Consider the following 13,673-nt stretch of genomic DNA (forward strand, 5'->3'; position numbering starts at 1 on the left):
CTGTATGTATCGCTTAGCATCAATGGTTCCTTCACAGTATTTACACATGCAGTGTGCACTAATGTACCCCCTTACCCTCATGAACGCTTTCCACTTCATCTCAGTCCATCTTAAATCTTGAATTAGCTCAGGCTCAGCGAAGTTGGCAGTAGTTTTGGACCTTGTTTATATCTGATTCTTTTCTGGTCATGGGAGAGTTTTAGCTCGGATGGATGGATCAGACAACAAAACATATTCTCTCACAGTGGTTTTCAGAAATGCATCAGAGCCTGTGCAGGGATCTCCACCACAGTATCATGTCTGCTTTAAACTCTCTGGTCCTTAGAGTTGAGTCAAAGCTCATCACACATCAAAATCTTATTTTGATATATTTGATATGTATAAAATACTGTGAGCTAAATTGGAAGTCTGTTATAAAACTTCCAACTACTTTGAGAAATGTATCAATAAAATTAAAACAATACAAATAGAAAACATGAGGACTTTGCAGGACACTATGTATCCATATCATCATGAGAGATGAATGCCCTTTAAACAATTCTGAATGTGTGAACATGGTGTGAATGTGAAACCTCATGTTTTACATCTTTTGGTTTCTTGTGATCTTTTTACTAACTTTCACTGAATGTAACAGTTTGTCTTTCCTTCTTTCTACTGATCTGACAGTTCATCCGCAGTTCATACTTGCACTGCTGCTGCCATCTTCAGCACCTCCCATTTCTTCTCATGTTCACCTCTGCCTGCACAAACTGTTATAGTCTAGTGCTGCATAACCAGGGGCCAAGGAACACAGGAAATGAAGAAAGAGCGAGGTTACAGTCAATGAATTGGAGAGACATTAGCCCATAATGATAAACAAGGAAAAATGGAAGGCAGCGACATTTTCAAAATGTCATTTTGGAAATTTTCAGTTGACCTCAGAACATAATTCACTTTCCTCCACACTCGGCTACACGGATGCTTTATTTTCAACCCAATTAAAACCGATTCTGCAGTGTTCGATGCTCCAGAAATAAAGAAAAGGAAGAGAAAGAAAGTTTAGAAATGAACTTATTGTCCAGCAAAAAGAGTACACATCACAGAATAATTTGCAGTTTGATACCAGACTATAGGGGAGAATTGTAATTATACTGTATTTCAATGTGGGCATGCATGCTATTTCAGCCAGCCACAGTATATTTGCCATACAAGCCATTTTAATTATATTTCATTCACAATGACTAGAAACCCAACATGACTCTGGGACATATTGGTTTCGAAATTGTAAAAGAAACCTTGATTGCGTGCTGATCTCAATCCTCAGTGGCTCTTCTAAGCCGTGTCTACAGCTTGAATCAGCAGGACAGAACTGAGAAAAACACAATTCAAGCAAAGCCTTTTATCTATGACAAACAGTGAGAACAAAGAATAAATGCCTTTATAACATCCAACAGAGCTCAGTGCTAGCCACTGTTAACTGCTCCAAATAGCGGTGTTAGAATAATTAAAGCTCCAATGTCCACATGTCCTTGCTATGAGCCGCATATTACATTGATGTTTACTTTGTCAGCCTGTGAGGTTTCACACCAAAATGTTGAAGTTCAATGGTTCTAAGCCAGTGTTCAAGCTGACTTTAGTGTTATGTCAACGTAATGCCTCTCATGCACTTAAGTTCATTCATTCAATAGAGCGGGGGTCTTTATGAAAAATCTCTTTTGGCAATTAAATAAGGAAAAAACAAATATATAAAGAAAATTTAAGTTGTGTGTCTTGACTGGTAAAATATCTGCAAGTGCACATGCTTAAAGCTTATATGGGAATATGAACAGGGTCATCATAGGGTCGTTCAGCTCTTGACATCAGTAACAAATACAATAGTCTGCATATGAGGTGGAAAAAACAACAGTAACATCACATGTTTATTTGTAACTTTCCGTTTCAAAGCATTGAGTTCTTGATGTGATCATACTTAGACATCATACATTAGCTTTTAAATGTTATTTGAAACCTATCAGAGAAAAATGTCTTTTCCAGGCCTAGTGTTTATCAAGTCCGGGTACAAATATTAAAAAAAGTCAGAGATGTTCAAGAGCCAGAACCAAGTATCCATCAGTGGTATTACACTTTAAGGCACTGCCTGGTTGGCACCATATGGAAGAGAGAGTTAAAAGAAAAAAAATGTTCATTTTGAAGCAAAATCACATATCATTTTTGGAATTTCGGTTCACTGGATTTGCTTGCAGGAAAAAAATATTTCTTCCATGATGATTTTAAAAAGTCCTACATGAAAAACAGCTCTTTTGACCAAGGTGTCGGGTTCCTTTTGAACTCTAAATTCAAAACAAGGTAGATAATCCCTTAACTGTGAGGACAATCAAGGAAACGCGCTAGACTGTTGGAAGAGCTGTTATGATTTACACACAAGACCGCCCAGCTGTGATAGTTTGCCAAGTATTTACCTCGTCACCTTTCATGAAAAAAAAAACTACTCGTGGATGCATGCAAAGCTTTGTGAGGTGTAACGATACATGTGTTCAGTCTGAAGTCTTCAGTTTGAAATGCCTGTGACCAAGTGTGACCAAATATGCAGATTTTTATTTGAAAAGTCGCAAATATGAATTTGCTCATTGACAAGGGCTGATACAGTATGTCTTCAAGGCAAGTGAGCGGTTTCCTTTTGCTCCACAAAGACAATAGTAATTTTACAAGTGAAAGAAAATATATATAATATTTTAAAACCCTGTTAAATATACAATTTTCAGTCATGACAACTTGTGTTCATACTGAAAGCCGGCTTTCAAAAGTGAAGTGACCCCAGTTTTTACAAAAGATTGTAAGAACTTTTGTATAAAGCACTTCCATCAAATAATGCTAAGGAATCCAGTCTTTTTTTGACAACATCTATAAGAGGTTGGACAAGTCTTTGGTCTGCTTTGTTATCTCAGAGCTGGACAGTCCACTGACAATACAGCTACAGAAACTGAAAAAAATGTCCTCCTAATTAATCTTATAGTTTATTTTGACAATGTGAACATGAAAAATGCAGGCGAGAAGTAATGAAGAGGAAAATAACAGTCCTATGCGTTCATTAAAATCTTGTGTCAGTGGTACAGTATACAGCGTTTTGCTTTTCTTTAAGCACTAAATGCATACACACTGGCACAGACATACCCACACACACACACAGTCACCCCTTTGGAAATTTAGAGCGCTTCCAGCAACAAATTAGTATTCTCCAAAGCCAGCCACATAGGAATAAGTTTGCCTAAGTAGGCAATTAGGTCTGCTTCATGCGGTTTTGCGTTGCTGTTGTTTGAGGGTTTCCAGTGGACAGTTTTGCTCTTTGTCATAAACATGCACATGGAAGTATTGTGGTCCTCAGTGGAAATAATACATTGGTGTGCAGAACAGGTGAGGTACTCTCTCTTTTTGATAAAATGTGTTATTGCCTCTCTTCACGCCATATGTCAGCATATTTGATGGACTCGAGAGTCATTTCCAAAGGCGCTGAAAGTACCAAAATTGCCAAGTGGGAGAAAATGAAGAATGGATGAGAGGAGTGGGTCTAGACCTGTGGGTCCATATCAGAATTGAATGATTACTGTTGTTGAGTAGGAGGTAATTATGTCCTAATTAGCTGTTAACCATACAAGATAATTAAGTTTATAACTAGATTGTTGGGTCATCATCAATGCCATCGAAGAAGAAATTAAGAATAATACTGAGGTAATTATAGACCTCAGCACTGTCTACTTTCAGAGTGTTTTGTATGGACCATTCCTTTAGTTATTACAGGTAGTATTAATGACATCAATAAGAGATCTGTTTTGTTTAGGTGTCCTTTAGCATCAATGCAGAACCATTAGCAGCAGTGAGCCATTGTCAGTGTTTCTTTTAAGATACTTAGAGGAAAACTCCAGAAAAATACACTGTATGTACATTGTGCCCATTTCTGTTGTGCATAGATTTTGCCCGAGTAGTGTTGTCTCAAATCAAACAAATCAAACTTTCTTGACTGTTATGCTAGCTGTCGCATTTGGAAAAGTTTTACATTTTGCCGAGCTTCTGACCACACATGTAATATTACAGTACAGATGTCAATTTAACGTGCGTAGACAACAAACAATGCCACACTTAACATGAATGCCTGATAGAAATAAGCAACAGTTAGCTAGTTAGCATTAGCATTACTGATGAAGTATTACACTCCTGTTGGCTAAGAAATAGTTAGTTGTCACTACACTTAAGACAATGACCACTGAGTGGGAGATCTGTGCGACATTCTGCCCCCTACTGTTATAACAAAATCCCAATATATTATTATACTTCTTACTTTAGCTCATAAAATAGCAAGTTTATGTGCAGAATATGCATGACCACTCATTAAAGTGATACCTCGACACCTTGCATTCATTTTTTTTTGTTTGTAGAGTGCTTTGGTAGCTGATTGAATGAGCCGACTGCGTCAGTGTTTAGAAGTCAGTGTGATCTTGGTAGATCACCAGCAGAACTAACCACTTCCATCTGTGCCTTATCTGGACGTCAGCCTAATCGATTACTGAGCACCTTATTTTTTTTTTCTACGTTTCCAGCTTATCACCTGTCACTCTCCCAGAGTCAGTGTGCAGCTAATGTTACAGAAGAGCTGTGTCACACGAAACTGACCTTCTCTGAAAATGTTCGTGGCACATTTGAAGCCTCAAAGCATTCACGTCAGCCCTTAATCCTCTCGGCTCAACAGCTGTGCTATATTTTGTTATTCAGCTAACCAACACGCTGTAGCATAACCTGCTGTGCCTGAAATGCAAAAAATGTTATAATTATATTATAAGATATAATAAATATGTTCATTATTGACATAGTTATTTACATTTACAGATTAACAAATCAGACTATGAGGGGACAGTGTTTCTCCAGGCTCAACAGTAGAATTAATTTTTTTTGTTACTCTTGATGTCTTTATTATTATTGATTATTGAATTCAATTCAATTTTTGAATTAAAAATTGAATTCCATTGTTAAAACAATGGAAATATACATATTATTGGATATGTATATGAACATTTTACCTTATTGGATATAAACTTCTATCCCTATTGTCTTAATATAAAACTCTGCAACATAAGTTACTTTAAGTTATTATAAATACAATTAGATAAGATAAAGTCACATCATACATTGTGTGACTATCTCATTGCAATTCTAAAGAAAACTGGTTTGATCCAGTCATGATTTTTTTTATGCTAGCTGTTTTGTCCCCAGTTGATATACACACAAAAAAGGTGTTGTTACGGATTGCACCGCGGAGTCTTTTCACAGTCTGAATTTAAACACGAGACAGAGCTTAGACGGCTGCCAAATTGTTATTTTAAACTCTTTAGAAACTTCAGGAAGGGTTTTCTTCCCTCACAAAAGTTTTTATTTTTTATTTTTGGGATGTAGCTTTGATGTTTTTCACTTCATAAACGTTGACCAGTGTCTTAAAACTGGAAACATGCAAAAGTCAACGCCTTTCACCATTATTTCAAAGCCAAAGTCATTCTCTGTTATACCCAAGCAAAGAGGAAACCTATTTATTTGGTGTTTGAGGTTAAAGAGTGCATTGGTCTTTCTTGTTATAAAACCTTTTTTTGTGACACAGTTAAGATTCAGAAGCAAGTATTGAAACCTACTCTTTTTGGTGGGTGTATTTGCTTTATATATTCATAAAACTACTATGTTACAGCTGGTACAGAAGGAAAAACAACGTCTCATTCTGAAGGCATCGAATTCTTTCAAGAAGTAATTAAACAAGATTTATTTTTCTGCTGGAGAAAACAAATATATCTGCCTTTTTCAACTTTGACTCAAATTGTTTCTGGTTTTAGATGGTTTCTTTCCTTTTTTTTTAGTTTAGATGTTTTTGATCCCCAAACTTGCTGGTATGGCTTAATTTCCATCACAAGTTGATGGTACCACAGCAGCTGCTCCTGAGAACAATCCTCCTGGTTTATTGTTTTCCAGTGTCAGTGGTTTGTTATCCTGGTCCTGTCACTGTTGCTTTCAGTGGTCTGGCACCGTTCCATATATTTTTGAAGCGAAATGCTGGAAATGATAACTTGGTTTATAAGTGACACTTGAATGTGTTGTGCTGTGTATGAACATCCTGCAGTGGATACTCGAAGGGGCCAGACTTGGGTTTGTGGCAGGTGGACAACAGCACGTTTCGTATCTCTTTGGCACAGACTTGAAAAATACACTTACATGCTAAAGTCTGGGCACTGCTGGTTAAAATTTATTGTGAATAGCAAAGTGAGTAAAAGACCTGATTTCAAAAGCGCTTAAAGTGAAAAGTGGATATACGATATAGCTATATACAAGATGTACATTATTCAGAACATTGGAAACCATTTATGTGCAGTGGAAATAATAATACTACAGTACAGTCTAACAGACAAACATGCCACCCTGAGTCATGCACACTCATGTTGCTAAGTAAGTATGCTTGTTACCATGTTTTTGTCCATAGATTGAATGTAAATTTAGTATTTATTTAATGTGGCACATTGGCTTGGCATAATGTGCAGTATGAACATGTAACTGCTAAATCACAATAATATATGTGAAAATAACCAGTTATTAAAGTAATTGTAGATTTCAGCCTTCATAAAGACTAACTGCATGCATACAATATGAAAATGGTGAATGGACTGTATTCATGGATTGCTTTTCAGTGTAGCTGACCACATTAAATGCTTTTATACACCAAGCCACATTCACCCTCATTCACACACACACACACACACACACCCCACACACACTCTCATACAGCACTTCTTAGTTAATTCACAGTATTACCAGCTATGCAGTGCTTTTATTATCACAAACATGGATGAATGCATCGGAGGCAACGTGGGGTTCAGTGTCTTGCCCAAAGAGGTTCTGACATGTGGTCTGGGGAAGGCTGGGATGGAATCACCGACCCTCCATTTGGCAGACTACCGTTCTTCCTTCTGAACTACAGCTCCCCCAAAAAGCAGTCAAAGGGGGAAAAATTGAATAATTGCTAAATCCTGATGCTAAAGTTTTACTTTAAAGCTGTTTTTTGATCATTAAAATCATTAAACGTAAACACAAGTGCTCTCAAATATAACAGTGGCCCCTCCACTCCCCCAGCATCCTTTCTTTCTTTTACAAATTAAGTCCATGAGCTCCTGTCACAGGTCCTGCCAAGATGTCACAGTTTTCCAATACAGTGTCATTTTTTAATAACCATATTTGTTGCTGTGACATTTTTTCCTCAGTGTCCTCAGTTCGGTTTATCCCTTCAGCCTAGTCCTTTCTGTTCAGTGAAGTACAAACAATCAGTCTAAGATTCACTCTCTTCTAAGTCGACATTTCATCACAGAGGATATCACAGATATACTGTCCTTTACTGAAGTCATATTCAAGCATCTGTCTGCTCTCGTTATTACTTTATTTTTTGGAAGCAATTCAAAATACGACGTTCTGTGACGTGCTTTCCGTAAGGGAACAAATCCCTTTTATTATTCACTGTGTTGTTAATTTCAGTGCAGTGAACCTTGATTGAACTCACTCCTCTGGATTAATAATGTTTGTGGGAAGTCTCTTGGAACTTGTCATCCTTCCTAGTTGATAAGTGCCCAACAGTATTTGTTCCCTTCAAAGAGAAAGTTTGCAGTTTGCTAAAAAACAGTAACCACAGCAGACTAGCTGCATGTCCTTGGGTACATCGTAACAGGCTTTTAAAGGCACTGTGAAACGGACGATTCTTTCATACAGCATTGATACTTTGTTTTTGTCATATGGCATGGCTACAAATGAAGTGTTTTTTACAAGTTTCCCTTTCTGGCTCAGAACGTTTGCAGACCATGTATGAATGCATGTAACGGTACTCAGTTCTTTGAGCAGAGTACTACAGTCTCCATCTGTAAAACCACTTGAGTTATATTTCTATATATTGCTACTGTTCACAGAGTATAGATAGCAAAATTTAATATAATCTAAAAATAAATTACTTCTTCTTCGAAATCACATATTCCACTAACTCGTCTTCTCTTAGTAATAGAGTGTTGGAAGGATGGATATGAACTTATGGGAGAAGAATCACATTCAGAAGATTTCTCCTTTTTAAATGTCTAAAAATGATTCGATTATGCGACCTCTTCTTTCCAGGAATTTACACCCTCCATCTTTTTAATCTTTTCTTAATCATTTATACATTTTTCATAAATAATATAGGCATGAAACAGTCCAAGCTTGCCAATAACGGTATCTACAAGTCACACTTGGTATTTCTGCCAAAGCCTTGGAGTGTAGTTTCATATTTGATGAGGTAAGAATCAGCTTGGAAGCCTGTGAGGTAGCTTATGTGCTCATGTACAATTTTGTTCTAGTCACTGAAGACACATTTACCAATCCAAGTATATTTGTAGATAAGCTAGTTATGGTTTTAAAATAATTCATGTTTGGTAATTGCAGTGGTGAATGATATTAACCATCTTAATTCAAACTGGAGAAAACTACCATCAAAGTTATCTAAAGAGAAATAAACTATGTGATACTATATGTGATTTTTTTTTTTTTACATTCTGGAAAAATAGTGAAGACAACAAATTATTTTTATTAGAATGTTCAGTATCACTGAAATGATGTATTCAACCGTCATTCACCCGTACCATCTGAATATGTCGCATTCTTTTTATATTGCTACAAATATTGCAGCCTCTTTCCCATATATATTTTTTTCATTTTTCAAAAATCAGTCAATTCCTTTTTTATAAAAAGCTGCATCATTTCCCTATCAGTGTTTAAGTGACCCACTATGGTAAATAAAGATGAAAAAGGTTAATGCAATGCATTGCAAGTGTGTTTATCGACAAAACACACTGCAGTTCTGAGACAGAGCACTTTACTGACATCACAACCATAACAGTAACAATAATATAGTTGTCACAGAAGTCCACAAAGCACATAAAACATTTACTCTGAAAGCTTTATTCGCCAGTTTTGCTGTAGAGTGCACGTATTGCCTTTTTCTATTAAACAACTTTGTGACTGGAGATTAGCAGCGCAATGTTCTGAAGCAAAGAAGGCTGCCACATATTTGATAACTCTCTTTCTCCTCCCATCATTGGAGAGCAAAGTGGACAGAACTCAGTGTTTGGCTGATGATTAGTTGGCCTGGTTGTGTTCCTCGGGGTTTTAGAGATTATGTCAGCGTCAAAACGACTAACACGGTGCCTTTGTTGCATCTCATTGGCTCTTTTCCTTGCTGGTGATGACTGCCTTCCTCTGCTAGATGGCCCAACGTATCACGGTAGTGCCGTTGCATTTACCGTTGCGGAACATCGTGCAATGACTTATCAGTAACTCTGCAGCTTTATTGTTTCATAAAAGCCAGAGAATAACTAATTAAAAACAGTAGACTGTGATTTTGGGAGGACTGCTGACCCTCAGTTGTGTTCATTTAATGTATTGAGAGTATTTCATGTTCACATGTTTATACAATACAGAAAGGATATATTTTCACTCCTCTGTTGTCTAATCATTTGCCCAAATGTTAATGTTATCGAGGAGGTAGGAGTGAGCGAGAGTATCTCATTCTTCCCCTCTTAAGTGAGAAGAGCTTTTGTGTCGTCACTGCAAAGTTTTAACGGCAGACTGAATAGTGTTGCAGAGGACTATGTTTGCAGCCTTTAAACATATCTGAATGGGGAAGTGTGAAGTGATTATTGCACATTTATTAAATCGGTTGTACACACTCCTACTGAAGCAATAATGCCATCAGAAAAGACGCTAACATCTGTGCTGGCTGATAGTCATGGCTGCCAATGTTTATGCGACGCAGTCATATCTTCAGTGCATGTTGTTCTAAAACCAACAACATGAAAAGCTGATGAAGCTGCTGTCATGAAAAAGTCCCTCTCACTTCGCCACATCGACTTTGCTGCCAACTGACTTTCCTCCATGCATTGTTTCTGAGGGACTGTCTCCAGTTTAATCAAACACAGCCACTTGGTTAGGGATTTTTAAAGCTCTTGTCACAGAACATAGTAGCATGAATTGTATTTCGATTCACATATATCCCACTGAGGCAGCAAATCTTGGCGGCTTTGATGGATTTTCCCCCTCACTTTGTCATGTGCAATCCGCTAACACTTGTAAGACAAGCTTCAATACATGCCCTCTAAATATAGCTAATGCCCCTGCTAAAACACACTCAGCGGAGATGCGTTATTGACATTGTCAGGGCAGTTTGTTTATCAAAGAGTATACTGTACCGTAGGTATCAAAGTACCTCCTACATGCATTAGCTCCTATATCTGTATTGTATTATCCTTAAGAATGATACGGTATCTTTTTGTGACAGATCAGTGAGGATCCATTCTTTGATGATTTTTACAAATGAATGGCATGAATGAGATTATCTTCCCAAACACAGCTGTTCAATCTCCCTTTTTTTTAATCATATTACCAATTGTCTTGAGTTCATCCTTTTCTCTGGAACAGTGAAGCTCGTGTTTTCTGATTTTTCCACATAAAGACAAAGAAAAAAGAACAAAAACACGAGTCATGTTGGTATTGTCCAGCAAAACATGTTGTGTTTTCATCTATTCATTTGCATTTCATCTTTTCCATCTCACGGACTCATATATGACCATTGATGATGATGATTTTTTTTTTTACCAAGAGGGCTAATATGGAAACGGAGTGGTGGGCGCTTGTTTTAAAGGCTACAGATCAGCAACTGGAAGAGCCAGTGTTGAGCTGGCCTCTGACATTTTGTAGACTTTATGATCAGTCAGGAAAATGATGTTTATATCGCGTATCTGAAAAGGCCACAAACATATGCACTATGTAGCACTGCTGTGGCTCTTAAAACTGGAAAGTCTGAATATTATGTATATTGAATTCATTAAACAAATTCCCTCTCAGAAAATACACATGGATTGAGTGAAATGAAGTTTAGTACCAAAAAGTGGGTTTGCAAAGCTAATTTACTCACAATCATTTGTACGATTGTATATCCCGAGATAAAGAACTTGTGTAAGAGAATATTGGAAACTATTACTGATTCGGGGTGTGCTCAGCTGTCGTTTTATTAGATGCTGAAATAGTGAAAGGTAATACAGTCCTTCAGAAATCTCTTTTCATTGTTGCTGTAATGTTCAGCACGAGGCTGTTTTGCTACAGCTAAACTTGCATGATCTAAACACAAAGGTGTTTCTTTTATTAAGCCTCGTCTCACTGCTTTGAAAGGGGTTGTCAAAATAACAGAAAGATGTGTCAGCAGAGCGCAGTACAGTTCAACAGCCCTGAAAATGGAAATTTTCTTTATAAATGCACAACTAGATTGACAGATGTCCACAAAAAAAAAGCTGAATATTGTGATCATAATGCAGTTAGTGCAGGATTCCTACCAGTGTTTCTAACAATAACACTTAAATATTTAGACTCCTGTTATCCTGCCTGTAAAAGAGGTAGCATTAAACATCTCACATTTTACCTGAAAAAAAAATCCCACTTAACTGACGTACCGACATGGTCAAACACAAGCTAACCGATAGCATGACACCACCTAAATGGCAGCCCTTTAACGTAGCACACATTGAAAAATCGAGAATATGCTCATTTACACCAGAGTGGCCCAGTGAAATTAATTGGACTGCAGTTGTTTCTATTGAAGCCTCTTTCCAAGTGATCAATGGCCTTAATCTGCATTTGTTAAGTTGATTACGGTTTAAAGCAGCTCAAATTCACTTTTTATCCATTATCCAATTAAGTGATCCCTGTGTAGCAGTTTGAGCTTGTGAGGTTAGCGTTATATAAATGCTAGTATTAGTGCATCCAACCAAAGTACAGCAGAACATGTACAATCTGAGCTGCTTCTCCGATGGGAGCATGGTTTAATGCATTCTGTGATGGATGCATTATGGATGAGCACAGGGTTACTTCATAGTGGTGACATTAAGGATAGTTTGGTTCCATTAAGTTGTCACATCAAGTCCATATTACAATCCTGGAATTAGCTTTCCTAACCTTACTGTAATACATTTTCATACTGTCAGTCATCCCTTTATTTTATTTAATTTGATTTAAGTTTTCTATTATAAATCAAAATGATATTTAGAATATCAGCTGTGGTTTTAACAGTTCAATGGAACGTACCACTAACTGAAAAACCAGCATCTTTGACTCTAAGCTTCATCCTGGCTTACAATCCTTATATTTCAGTAACTGAATGAGAAAAAAAACTTTTAAACTTGTTGAAATCTTTGAACAATCCCCGACTGAATCAAGCAGTGGATTCAGCCACAGCTCTGGCCTTCTCCCTGCTATCTACCACCATCGGTCCAGATTTTTTCTTTATTTTTTATCATTTGTCATTGGAAGTGTATTTTTGTGTGAATCCAACAGCGGGTTCAACTTTCTTGAACCCGGACGGGGACTCTGGGACGGAGGCAGACAGCGAGCCTCAGCTGGCCTTTTACACTGACCCAAACCGCAGTCGGCGCCGGAGTCGAGGTATGAGAAATGGTAACGCCAACAGCGCGTGGGGCTCTGGGGGTAAGGAGGACTCGTACACCTACAGACAGTTTATCCCGCCGATGGTATAACCATTGTCACGACGCATGTCAAGTGCCTGTAGTACATATGGCAGATGGATGGTTCTAGAGTTTTGTATGTTTATGAATTTGACTCCAAAAGGGAGCAAATAGACTGTATGAACTCTATGTATGTATGTATATATATATATATATATATATATATATATATATATATATAAAGAGGTGTGTGTAGAGTGTTTGTGAGCATGTAAAACTGATCTCAGTGCATTTGTATACTATTTTGTTGAGTGAAACCAAACACGATGATGAGATCAGAAGTTTGCGGTGGAAAGAACATGATATTTGTTGCATCTTGCGAACACCATATTTCGAAATAATATTACGGACAAATATTATTTCTAAGGAGGACCCAGTGCAAATGCTGTCAAAGTGAAGTGGTGGAGCACGTTTTATCTGTCAGCATGCCATGTCTTTGTAGCTTTGATGTATAGTAATGGGCTGTGGAAGGGAGATGGAGGGGGGGGTGATAATAAAAAAACAATGCCCCTCAAAATAATAGTTGCTGTCAGAAGGCGTTACAAGCCTTTACAAAGCCTCCAAGCCAATTATCCCCCCGTCATGTGCACAGGTGTCACAAGCGCAGCAAAGCCTTCAGAAGTGTAGCCAACACCTTTAATTAGAGCCTGGTTTAAGAATAGAATGAGGCGGTTGCAACAGGGTCCCAACTATGCCATTTAGATCCAGAGGAAAAGATGATTCATGAGGCATGACAAAATGATTTCTTGTCATTTCATGTTTAAGGAAAAATGAGAGGAGGAAAATATATGGTGAAATATTTAACAGTTTTGTGAAATACACACATTTATACTAAGATTACTTTTGGGACATGACAAAAAAATGTGAAGTATAAACTTTAGCAAGTAAGCCAGAAAGGTCAACAAGGTGAAATGATGCCCAGATCCAGTTTCTGGTAAGTTACCTGATTAAATAAACAAGCTTGATAAACCATACGAAAGGTCAGCTTTCTATTTAAATTTTGTTTAAAGGTTCGCCTCGGGCAGTGTTTGAAAGGGAAAGCTCTGCCAGAGTAATTTAAAAGTGACAATGTGATATAGAATCATT

At 37.4% G+C, this 13,673-nt stretch overlaps 1 protein-coding gene across 6 annotated transcripts in view; it reads left to right on the forward strand.

The window, feature by feature from the left end:
- Positions 1-13,673, forward strand: part of astn1 (astrotactin 1) — a 327,153-nt gene that overhangs the window by 81,385 nt on the left and 232,095 nt on the right. For 3 of the 6 annotated variants that reach the window (XM_072364268.1, XM_072364270.1, XM_072364269.1), the window contains exon 6: positions 12,400-12,549. The exons of 2 other annotated variants lie outside the window; for them this stretch is intronic. In XM_072364268.1, the coding sequence (XP_072220369.1) occupies positions 12,400-12,549 (150 nt within the window). The remainder of the gene's footprint in view (positions 1-12,399; positions 12,550-13,673) is intronic. One more of the 6 variants, XM_072364271.1, reaches the window with a different exon arrangement.

The sequence above is a fragment of the Leuresthes tenuis genome, unplaced genomic scaffold, assembly GCF_036924035.1.
Source record: "Leuresthes tenuis unplaced genomic scaffold, fLeuTen1.0.hap1 SCAF_14, whole genome shotgun sequence".
Classification (NCBI taxonomy): domain Eukaryota; kingdom Metazoa; phylum Chordata; class Actinopteri; order Atheriniformes; family Atherinopsidae; genus Leuresthes; species Leuresthes tenuis.